The sequence below is a fragment of the Sciurus vulgaris genome (assembly GCF_902686455.1).
Source record: "Sciurus vulgaris genome assembly, chromosome: 10".
In the NCBI taxonomy this organism is placed as follows: domain Eukaryota; kingdom Metazoa; phylum Chordata; class Mammalia; order Rodentia; family Sciuridae; genus Sciurus; species Sciurus vulgaris.
The window spans coordinates 63,601,010-63,613,103 of record NC_136470.1 but is presented as its reverse complement, the minus strand read 5'-3'; the positions used below and the strand labels follow the sequence as shown (position 1 = coordinate 63,613,103).

General features: G+C 36.0%; 1 protein-coding gene across 3 annotated transcripts in view; it reads left to right on the top strand.

The window, feature by feature from the left end:
- The window catches only part of CFAP44 (cilia and flagella associated protein 44), a 158,639-nt gene that overhangs the window by 116,935 nt on the left and 29,610 nt on the right, over positions 1-12,094 (top strand). For all 3 annotated transcript variants that reach the window (XM_079155381.1, XM_079155380.1, XM_079155382.1), the window contains one exon: positions 10,757-10,934. In XM_079155381.1, the coding sequence (XP_079011507.1) occupies positions 10,757-10,934 (178 nt within the window). The remainder of the gene's footprint in view (positions 1-10,756; positions 10,935-12,094) is intronic.

Here is a 12,094-nt window from a genome sequence, read left to right as displayed (position 1 = left end):
GACTAATATTCCATTGTGTATTTGTACCATATTTTCTTTATCCATTCATCTGTTGAAGGGCATCTAGGTTGGTTCCATAGTTTAGCTATTGTGAATTGAGCTGCTATAAACATTGATGTGACTGCATCATAGTAATGCTGATTTTAAGTCCTTTGAGTATAAACTGTGGAGTGGGATAACTGGATCAAATGGTGGTTCAATTCCAGGTTTTCTGAGGAAACGACATACTGCTTTCCACAGTGGTTGTACCAATCTGCTGTCCCACCAGCAGTGTAAGACTGTACCTTTTCCCCCACATCCTCGCCAACACTTATTATTGCTTGTATTCTTTTTTATTTTCTATTTTTTTTTTATTGTAAACAAATGGGATACATGTTGTTTCTCTGTTTGTACATGGCGTAAAGGCATACCATTTGTGTAATCATAAATTTACATAGAGTAATGTTGTTTGATTCATTCTGTTATTTTTTCCCTTCCCCCAACCCCTCCCACCCCTCTTTACCCTCTATACAGTACTTCCTTCCTCCATACTTGCCCCCCTCCCTAACCCTAACTCTAACCCTAACACTAACCCTTCCCTCCCCCCCATTATGTGTCATCCTCCACTTATTAGCGATATCATTCGTCCTTTGGCTTTTTGAGATTGGCTTATCTCACTTAGCATGATATTCTCCAATTTCATCCATTTGCCTGCAAATGCCATAATTTTATCATTCTTTATGGCTGAGTAATATTCCATTGTATATATATACCACAGTTTCTTTATCCACTCATCAATTGAAGGGCATCTAGGTTGGTTCCACAGTCTGGCTATTGTGAATTGAGCAGCTATGAACATTGATGTGGCTGTGTCTCTGTAGTATGCTGATTTTAAGTCCTTTGGGTATAGGCCAAGGAGTGGGATAGCTGGGTCAAATGGCGGGTCCATTCCAAGTTTTCTAAGGAATCTCCACACTGCTTTCCAGAGTGGCTGCACTAATTTGCAGCCCCACCAGCAATGTATGAGTGTACCTTTCTCCCCACATCCTGGCCAACACCTGTTGTTGCTCGTATTCTTGATAATCGCCATTCTAATTGGGGTGAGATGGAATCTTAGGGTGGTTTTGATTTGCATTTCTCTTATTACTAGAGATGTTGAACATTTTTCCATATGTTTGTTGATTGCTTGTAGATCTTCTTCTGTGAAGTGTCTATTCATTTCCTTAGCCCATTTGTCGACTGGATTATTTGACTTCTTGGAGTAGAGTTTTTTGAGTTCTTTATAGATTCTGGAGATTAGTGCTCTATCTGAAGTATGATTGGCAAAGATATTCTCCCACTCTGTAGGCTCTTTCTTCGCATTGCTGATAGTTTCCTTTGCTGAGAGAAAGCTTTTTAGTTTGAATCTATCCCAGTGGTTGATTCTTGCTTTTATTTCTTGTGCTATGGGAGTCCTGTTAAGGAAGTCTGATCCTAGACCAACAAGGTGAAGATTTGGACCTACTTTTTCTTCTATAATCTGCAGGGTCTCTGGTCTGATTCCAAGGTCCTTAATCCATTTTGAGTTTAGTTTCGTGCATGGTGAGAGATATGGGTTTAGTTTCATTCTGTTGCATATGGATTTCCAATTCTCCCAGCACCATTTGTTGAAGAGGCTATCTTTTCTCCATTGCATATTTTTGGCACCTTTGTCTAGTATGAGAAAATTGTATTTATTTGGGTTTGTGTCCGTGTCCTCTATTCTGTACCATTGATCTACCTTTCTATTTTGGTACCAATACCATGCCATTTTTGTTACTATTGCTTTGTAGAAGAGTTGAAGATCTGGTATTGTGATACCCCTGCTTCACTCTTTCTGCTAAGGATTGCTTTAGCTATTCTGGGTTTCTTATTCTTCCAGGTGAATTTCATAATTTCTTGCTCTATTTCTGTAAGGTATGTCATTGGGATTTTAATTGGAATTGCATTGAATCTGTATAGCACTTTTGGTAGTATGCCCATTTTGTCAATATTAGTTCTGCCTATCCAAGAACATGGGAGATCTTTCCATCTTCTAAGATTTTCTTTAATTTCCTTCTTTAGTGTTCTGTAGTTCTTATTGTAGATGTCTTTCACCTCTTTTGTGAGATTGATTCCCAAGTATTTTATTTTTTTCGAGGCTATTGTGAATGGGGTAGTTTTCCTAACTTCTCTTTCTGAAGATTCATCACTTATGTATAAAAATGCATTGGGTTTATGAGCATTGATCTTGTAACCTGTTACTTTACCGAATTCACTTATGAATTCTAAAAGTTTTTCAGTGGAATTTCCAGGTTCCTCTAAATATATAATCATGTCATCAGCGAACAGGGATAGTTTGAGTTCTTCTTTTCCTATTCGTATCCCTTTAATTTCTTTGGTTTGTCTAATTGCTCTGGCTAGAGTCTCAAGAATGATGTTGAATAGAAGTGGTGAAAGAGGGCATTCCTGCCTTGTTCCAGTTTTTAGGGGGAATGCTTTCAGTTTTTCACCATTTAGAATGATATTGGCTGTGGGCTTAGAGTAGATGGCCTTTACAATATTAAGGAATGTTCCCACTACCCCAATTTTTTCTAGTGTTTTGAGCCTGAAGGGATGCTGTATTTTATTGAATGCTTTTTCTGCATCTATTGAAATAATCATGTGATTCTTAACTTTTAGTCTGTTGATATGGTGAATGACATTTATTGATTTCCGGATGTTGAACCAACCTTGCATCCCTGGGATAAAACCCACTTGATCGTGGTGCACTATCTTTTTAATCTATTTTTGTATGCGATTTGCTAAAATTTTGTTGAGAATTTTTTCATCGATGTTCATTAAGGATATTGGTCTGAAATTTTCTTTCCTCGATGTGTCTCTGTCTGGTTTAGGTATCAAGGTGATATTGGCTTCATAGAATGAGTTTGGGAGGGTTCCCTCCTCTTCTATTTCATGGAATACTTTGAGGAGTATTGAAGTTAGCTTTTCTTTAAAGGTTTTGTAGAACTCGGTTGAGAACCCATCTGGTCCCGGACTTTTCTTTGTTGGTAGGCTTTTGATGACCTCTTCTATTTCATTGCTTGAAATTGATTTATTTAAGTTGTGAATGTCCTCCTGGTTCAGTTTAGGTAATTCATATATCTCTAGAAACTTGTTGATGTCTTCGAGGTTTTCTGTTTTGTTGGAGTATAGATTTTCAAAATACCTTCTAATTATGGTTTGTATTTCACTTGTGTCTGTAGTCATATTTCCTTGTTCATTCCGAAATTTTAGTAATTTGAGTTTTCTCTCTCTTTCTCTTTGTTAATGTGGCTAAGGGTTTATCAATTTTGTTCATTTTTTCAAAGAACCAACTATTTATTTTGTTAATTTTCCCGATTGTTTCTTTTGTTTCAATTGTGTTGATTTCGGCTCTTATTTTAACTATTTCCTGTCTTCTACTACTTTTGGTGTTGGTCTGCTCTTCTTTTTCTAGGGCTTTGAGCTGTAGTGTTAAGTTGTTTATTTGTTGATTTCTACTTCTTTTGTTGAATGTGCCCCATGAAATAAATCTTCTTCTAAGTACTGCTTTCATAGTGTCCCAGAGATTTTGATATGATGTGTCTTTGTTCTCTTTTACTTCTAAAATTTTTTTTTATTTCCCTCCTGATGTCTTCTGTTATCCATTCATCATATAATAGCATATTATTTAATCTCCAGGTATTGGAGAAGTTTCTGTTTTTTTTTTCTGTCATTTATTTCTAATTTCAGTCCATTATGATCTATAGAATACAAGGTAGTATCTCTATCTTCTTGTATTTGCTAACAGTAGCTTTGCGGCATAAAATATGGTCTATTTTAGAGAAGGATCCATGTGCTGCTGAGAAGAAAGTGTATTCGTTCTGTGTTGGATGGTATATTCTATATATGTCCATTAAGTCTAAATTGTTGATTGTGTGATTGAGATCTATGGTTTCTTTATTCAATTTTTGTTTGGAAGATCTATCCAGTGGTGAGAGAGGTGTGTTAAAATTGCCTAGTATTATTGTGTTGTGGTCTATTTGATTTCTGGAATTGAGAATGATTTGTTTGATGGGCATGGATGAGCCAATGTTTGGGGCATAGATATTTATGATTGTTGTGTCTTCCTGATTTATGCTTCCCTTAAGCAGTATGTAATGTCCTTCTTTATCCCTTCTGACTAGTTTTGGCTTGAAGTCCACATTATGTGAAATTGGGATGGATACTCCAGCTTTTTTGCTGTGTCCGTGTGCATGGTATGTTTTTTCCCATCCTTTCACTTTTAGTCTGTGGGTATCTCTTTTTATGAGATGAGTCTCTTGCAGGCAGCATATTGTTGGATTTTTCTTTTTAATCCAATCTGCCAGTCTGTGTCTTTTGATTGATGAGTTCAGGCCATTAACATTCAGGGTTATTATTGTGATATGATTTGTATTCCCAGTCATTTGACTCATTTTTTTTTTTTTTTGACATGATTTGGTTTCTCCTTTATTTGGCTATTCCTTTAGGCTAGTTCCTCCCGTTGCTGATTTGCATCGTTGTTTTTCATCTCTTCCTCATGGAATATTTTGCTGAGAATGTTCTGTAATGCTGGCTTTCTTTTTGTAAATTCTTTTAGCTTTTGTTTATCATGGAAGGATTTTATTTTGTCGTCAAATCTGAAAGTAAGTTTTGCTGGGTATAAGATTCTTGGTTGGCATCCATTTTCTTTCAGGGCTTGGTAAATGTTGTTCCAGGCCCTTGTAGCTTTTAGGGTCTGGATTGAAAAATCTGCTGATATTCTTATTGGTTTTCCCCTGAATGTAATTTGATTCTTTTCTCTCGCAGTATTTAAAATTCTGTCTTTATTTTGTATGTTAGGTTTTTTCATAATAATGTGCCTTGTTGTGGGTCTGTTGTAATTTTGTATATTTGGAGTCCTATAAGACTCTTGTACCTGGTTTTCTATTTCATTCTTCAGATTTGGGAAATTATCTGATATTATTTCATTGAATAGATTGTTCATTTCTTTGGCTTGTTTCTCTGTGCCTTCCTCAATCCCAATAATTCTTAAATTTGGCCTTTTCATGATATCCCATAATTCTTGCAGATTTTGTTCATGATTTCTTACCATCTTCTCTGTTTGGTCAATTTTGTTTTCAAGATTAAATATTTTGTCTTCAGTGTCTGAGGTTCTGTCTTCCTATCCTATTGGTTATGGTTTCTATGGAGTTTTTAACTTGGTTTATTGTTTCCTTCATTTCAAGGATTTCTGTTTGTCGTTTTTTTTTTCAGTATCTCTGACTCTTTATTGAGATGATCTTTTGCTTCCCGTATTTGCTCTTTTAACTGTTGATTGATGTGATCATTTGATGCCTGCATTTGCTCTTTCATCTCCTTGTTTCTTCCCTGATTGTTTTAATTATGTACATTCTGAACTCCCTTTCTGACATTTCTTCTGCTGTGCTGTCATTGGGTTTTATTGATATAGTATCTAGGTTTGTTTGGGACATTTTCTTCCCTTGTTTTTTCATATTGGTCAGATATCAGTGGGACTCTGAGATATTGCAGATTTCCTCTATTGGCTTATAGTGTCCCTGTAGATTTCCAGTGTATCACCTCCCAGCCTTTAGTAGCCTAAAGTCTTGGAGGAACTTGATAATGCAGTGCTTCCGATGAAAGCTGTCCATAGCCTGCTACTGGGTCCAGGGCTGGGGGCTGGTTCCACCTGGAAATCCTTTCACTGGGTTGTCCTGCTCCTAGAAACTGGCTATAGACAGGACCTGCCCCCGCCTGAGGGAGCCAGGCTGCTCAGGGAAAGCCTCTCCCTGTCCTACCTTGGTCCCAGAAGCCGCCTGCGGGCTGGGGCCCACCGCTGTGTCCAGGGCTCTGGCTCTGTGCAGAAAAGCTCTCACTGGGTAAGTCTGCTCCTAGAAGGTGGCTGTGGATCGCGCTTGCCGCCGGAGAGAGCAGGGCTGCCTGGGGAAGACTCTCGTTGCCCTGCCCTGCTCCGAGAACTGCCCCTGTCCGGGCCTGCCTCCTGGGCCGAGCTTCACCCGGTGGGAGAGACTCACTCTGCAGCTCTATGTTGGTCCGAGTCTCTCAATACCTCCCCTTCTTGAATCCTGAGTTCTGGAGCAACGGGAGATGCAGTCACCCTCTAGTCCACCATCTTGGATCCAAATGCCTATTCATATCCTTTTAATTTCTTTCATCTGTCTGATTACTCTGGCTAGAATTTCAATGACTATGTTGAATAAAAGTGGTAAAAGAGGGCATCCTGTCTTGCTCCAGTTTTTAGAGGGAATGCTTTCAATTTTTCTCCATTTAGAATGATGTTGGCCTTTTGCTTAGCATAGATAGCTTTTACAATGTTGAGGTATGTTCCTATTATCCCTAGTTTTTCTAGTGTTTTGAATATGAAGAGGTGCTGTATTTTGTCAAATGTTTTCTCTGCATTTATTGAGATAATCATATGATTCTTGTGTTTAAGTCTATTGATGTGAAGCATTATGTTTATTGATTTCTCTATGTTGATGAACCAACCTTGCATCCCTGGGACAAACCCCACTTGATCGTGGCGCACTCTCTTTTTAGTATATTTTTGTATGCAATTTGCCAGAATTTGATTGAGAATTTTTGTGTCTATGTTCATCAGGGATATTGGTTTGAAGTTTTCTTTTCTTGATGTATCTTTTGTTTTACTATTAGGGTGATACTAGCTTCATAGAATGAATTTGAAAGGGTTTCCTCTTGAGGAAGGTTTTAGCTGTGGGCTTTTTGTATGTGGATTTTATTTTGTTAAAATACTTCTTTTCTATCCCTCATTTGTTATGAGTTTTTGTCATGAATAGATGTTGAATTCATCAAATGCTTTTTCTGTATCAATTGAGATGAATGTGTGATTTTTTATCCTTTATTTTGTTAATGTAGTGAATCAAATTAACTAATTAAGGTGTGTTGAGCCTTCCTTGCATTCTAGGGATAATCTCATGTGGGCATGCTGTCTGATCATTTTATGTTTTGGATTTGTTTTACTAATATTTTGTTGAGGATTTTGATATCTATAGTTATCAGCAATATTGTCCTGTAGTTTTTTATTTTTTTAAATAAATGTTGGCATCTACTTTAAATGTTAGGCAGAATTTACCAGCAAAGCCATCTGGTTGTTTTTTCTTCACTGGATGTTTTTTGATTACTGTACTTGAGAAGAGTGTGTATTTAGCTGCTAGTGAATGGGATGTTCTGCATATATCTGTTAGGACCATTTGGTCCACAGTATTGTATGAGTCCTCTCTTCCTGATTGTCTTCTGTCTGGAAGTTTATTTTTTATTAAGAGTAGGGTAGTGAATGCTCATACTATTACTGGATTGCTGGTTCTCTCTTCACTCTTGTCAATATCTACTTTATATGTTTTAATGTTTTAATGTGGGATTTACCAAATTGATAATACTCTGACACTGTTCTTCTTTAAAGACAGATTCTTCCTCTCCAGTCTCTTTACTTTTCATTGCATATTCTTGCTTATTTTATTGTCTATGCAGTTTTGAATAAAAACAATGAGAGTGGACATCCTTGCTTTATTTCCAGTAGTAGGAGGGTATTTCATTAATTCTTTTAAAATTTTCAGTGTGATTTCAGCTCTTTACAAGCATTTTATCAAGGTGAGTAAATTCTCTTTTATTCCTAGTGTTTTAACTTAACCAAGTTTTTTTAGTCAAGGATGGATATTGAATTTTATGAAATGCTTTTAGTATGTATGTTGAAATGATCATGTTTTTTCTTTTATTCTTCGATGTTGATAGTTACCTTGTCTGATTTAAAATATTAAATTAAATGAAGCTAGCATTACCATGATAAATCTCATTTCATCATGGTATATTATCCTATAAAAATATTGCTTGATTTAATTTGCTAGTATTTTGTTGAGGATGTTTGTATCTTTATTAGTCAAAAATTTGATCTATAGTTTCGTTTTTATGTAATGTTTTTTCTGGGTTGTTATCAAGGTTATACTAGTTTCACAAATAAGTTAGAAATGTTCTTTCCTCTTTTGCTTTCTGAAAGAATTTGTGTGTAGGCTTGGTATTATATCTTTCCTAGATATTTGATAGATATTATCAGCAAAGTCATCTAGCTTTGAAATATTCTTTAGGAGAAGATTTTAAATACAAATTCAAATTACAAATTGTTATAGTTCTCATCAGATATTTTGCTTCTTCTTGGGTTGTTTTTGGTAATTTCTGTCCTTCAAAGAATTTGTGCATTTCATTTAAGTTTTCAAAGTTATTAGCATAAAATCCCTTATTTTCATTTTAATATTTTGTATCTGTTTTGATGCTCACCTTTAATTCAGGATATTGTTAATTTTTCTCTTTTTCTCTTTTTCCTGATGATTCTGGCTAATAGTTTACCAATGTTGATCTTTTCAAAAAACTAATTTTGGCCATAGATTTTAAAATAATTGTTTGCTTTCTGCATTGTTGGTTTTTTAAAAGAAATACTGTTTCAATATTTTTTAGAGTTTAGTATTTCTTGAAAAGAGTGTGCTTTCTTGTTGGGCATAGTGCTCTATAGGTATCAATTAGGACAAGCTGATTAATAATGTGCCAATCTTCTCTGTTTTTCCCACTTTGAAAGCATGACTCTTCGAGTCACTCTTGAATTTCCCTTGTATTCACCAAGGTCTTCAGCTGGTAGGAACATGAGTTATCCTCAGATACATGTAAACTGTGAGAATTATTTGTTTTATAGCTTCCCAGTGATTGTACATTTCCAACTACCTGTTCTTGGCCCAGTTACATGATGTTGGTGTTTCACATTACCTTTGTACTGTGCAGATCAATATTCAGCCAAGAACTTAAGAGAGCCCTGTATAGATTTCTGAAGATATTCCTTTATATAACTCTGATATTCTTTTCCGTGAGTTCTAACCCCTTGGGTCTTCATTGATCTCTGATCTCTATTTCCTCAATTAGTGAGTTCAATAGGTTATATTCGGGTCAGGATCCTATTGAACTCACTAATTCACTACTTCACAGTCTGAAATTACTCATGGGAGTAATTTCCTTCATGCATTAAACAAAGTATTATGATTACTTCACTTCTCCTCTCTATGAATTATGGTTTTATATTGTTTGTATTCAACATCTCCAGCCTATGTTGAATTTCTGAACATAGTTGTTTCATGTATTTTTTTGTCCAGTTCTCTAATTTTTTAGATCATGAAGGTAATTATGGGTCTTGTTTCTCTAACATACCTAGAAGCACAAGTACCTCTTTTCTTTCTCTTCTCTCCTTCCTGCCCTTGTTCATCTTTCCTTCTTTAAAAATAATAATTCTTCCTTTTAGCTCATCTATACACAAATGAATGATTGTAAACTGATACAAACAGCAGCATAGATTTCCTTTGCTATTTTTCATTTTTGTTCTCCTAAAAGGACTTTCTCCCAAAGTGAATTGCTGACTGCAAGCTGTACATTTTTGTATTGACTGACATACTTCACTTTAAAGAATTGGAGTTTCCCAATTGAGGGTCTTTCAAGGGAATGTTTCCTGTATCCATAGATGTCTTAGAACTTCCAGAGAGTTTTGTTTCTGTGGAAAGCAATTCTTCCATTTTAGTCTGAGTATAAATGTTGCTTCCGAAAGTTGGGAGGGGCCAGCTGGTTCGGGAACCCCTTTTCAACTCATTAATTGATTTTTGCCAAATATAGCTAACATCCCATTCTACTCTTCCCACCTGCTGCCTTTGTTCATGGGGCCTCTGAGGTACTCTACAAAGAAAATCATATTCAATTATTTTTATAGCCTTCTCCTGTAGGTATTCTGAGCTATATTTTGCTCTGGTCTGATTTATTCACTTCCTACAATTTCATCTTCTTTCTGTCTCTCAGAAACATATCAATGGTTTTCTGTCCCATTCTCAGCTTTCATAATGATTCATTACATTTTATACCCCAATACTGTCATTTCCATGGGATTTGGGGAGAGAAGAGGCAAATATATATGCTAATGTTATCATCTTGAACTAGGTACCTTTTGTTAAAATTCTTGTGACAGTCATTTATGTAGTAAAAAAATTTTTAATTGACTTTTTTGTGACTTTTGAAAACCATCCAATTTCCAAAGTTTGCTTTATTTATTTATTTATTTATTGATACTGCGGATTGAACTCAAGGATACTCAGCCACTGAGCCACATCCCCAGCCCTATTTTGTATTTGATTTAGAGACAGGGTCTCACTGAGTTGCTCAGCACCTTGCTTTTGCTGAGGCTGGCTTTGAACTCATGATCCTCCTGTCTCAGCCTCTGGAGGGATTATAGGCGGACACCACCATGCCCAGCATTTTTTTTTTTTTTCCACTGTTGAGGGACCTTTATTTTATTTATTTATTTGTTGTGCTGAGAATCAAACCTCACACATGCCAAGCAAATGCTCTACCACTGAGCTACAATCCCAGCCCCCCAAAGCATAATTTATATTAAGAGAATATATAGCAATTTTAAATGTGAATTACTTAGAAATGAACCAAAGCCTAACAGTGACATAGATTATTTCAGTACAATGTAGCAAGTGATTTTTATTTATTTAATTGTATATTATTTTTCTTGGGACCCTTAAAAAATAATCATTAGTTTAAAAAAAAAATACTTGGAACATATAGACAAATGTGACATCACAGGCTCAGAATTGTTCTTTTGCCTCGTGGCTGAATTTTAAAATGTATCTTTTAAAAGTAGGTAAATTAGAGTTTACTGTTGTATTTGTGTCTGGGTTGTCTTTTTTTCTCATAGATATAAAAGTAAACCTGATGAAGACTATGAAGATCCCAAAGATGTTCAAGCCATTAAAGAAGCCCAAGTGTATATGGGAGATTTCAATCTGAAGACAGCCCCAGACTACAAGATACCTGAACACATGAGAATAAATGCTGCCAAAAAGGAAGAGGAATTGGGACACCTTGTTTCTTTGGTACATACTCATAGACAAAGCACCTTGGGTTTTTCATTGAATTCTGCTAAAAATGACCCGTTTCCCCATTTGGTCCATAAGGATATGTAACCATAGAAATTTAAAACTAGAAAATGCTTTCATGGATATCTAGAATGTCCTCTTTTCATAAATAAGTCCCAGAGGACAACAGATTCTGCCTATCATCATTATTGTCAGTTAATATGGCAGAACCGGACTTCACATTAATTATATGTCTCAATACCAGTTTTATGGGTGAAAACTTTATACTATTTTGTAGACTTTGAACTTCTAACATTCAGACAATTCTCTACTGGATTTAGCTTTTGACTGCTATAGACCCACAAAGAACTTAGGGGAAAAAGTCATTGTTTAGTCTTTCTCTGCCTGACTTCTACCATTTTATAGGCAACTCAAGCCTAACCAAGTAATATATTCCATTCTGACTTTGTCTGCATTCTTCTGAACTGCTTCTGATCATTCTGTTATAGTTTGCATCTGAAATGTTCCCCCAAAGCTCATATGTTAAAGACTTGATTTTCAACTGGTGATACTGCTGGGAAGGGGTGAAAACTTTAGGAAGTAAGGCTTTCTTGGAAGAGGTGGGTCACCGGAGGCCTTCAAAGGGTGTATTTTGTCCCTGTCCCCCACTTCTCTCTGCCATGAGGTGAGCAACTTTGCTCTAGCACATGTTCCCTGCCATGATGTTCTGCCTCATCATGGGCCTAGAAACAGTGGAACCAACTGAGAAGCTGACCTTGTACTAAAACCTCTGAAACTATAAGCCAAAATAAACATTTACTCCTTTAAGCTTATTTTATCAGGTATTTTGTCACAGCAACAGAATCTGATGTACTTCCTCATTTCTGATCCTTGTTTTTCTTAAGTTTCCTCTTCCTGCCATATTAACTCCCCACTCACTATTCAAACTGATAAGTGACTTTTCATACTTAAAGCCTTAGAAGGTGTCCAAGCTATCTTTTTTTAGAAGAATTTGATACTTGGCCACCTAACGTGGTTGTGTAGTTTTCACAGTTCATAGCATCACATCAGAGAGTGTACTGGTCATATCACATACACAGTATCTTTGAATATTTTATAATTGTCAGACAAATGGAAATGAAGTGTCCTGAGAAAGGGATATCTTTTTCCATTTCACC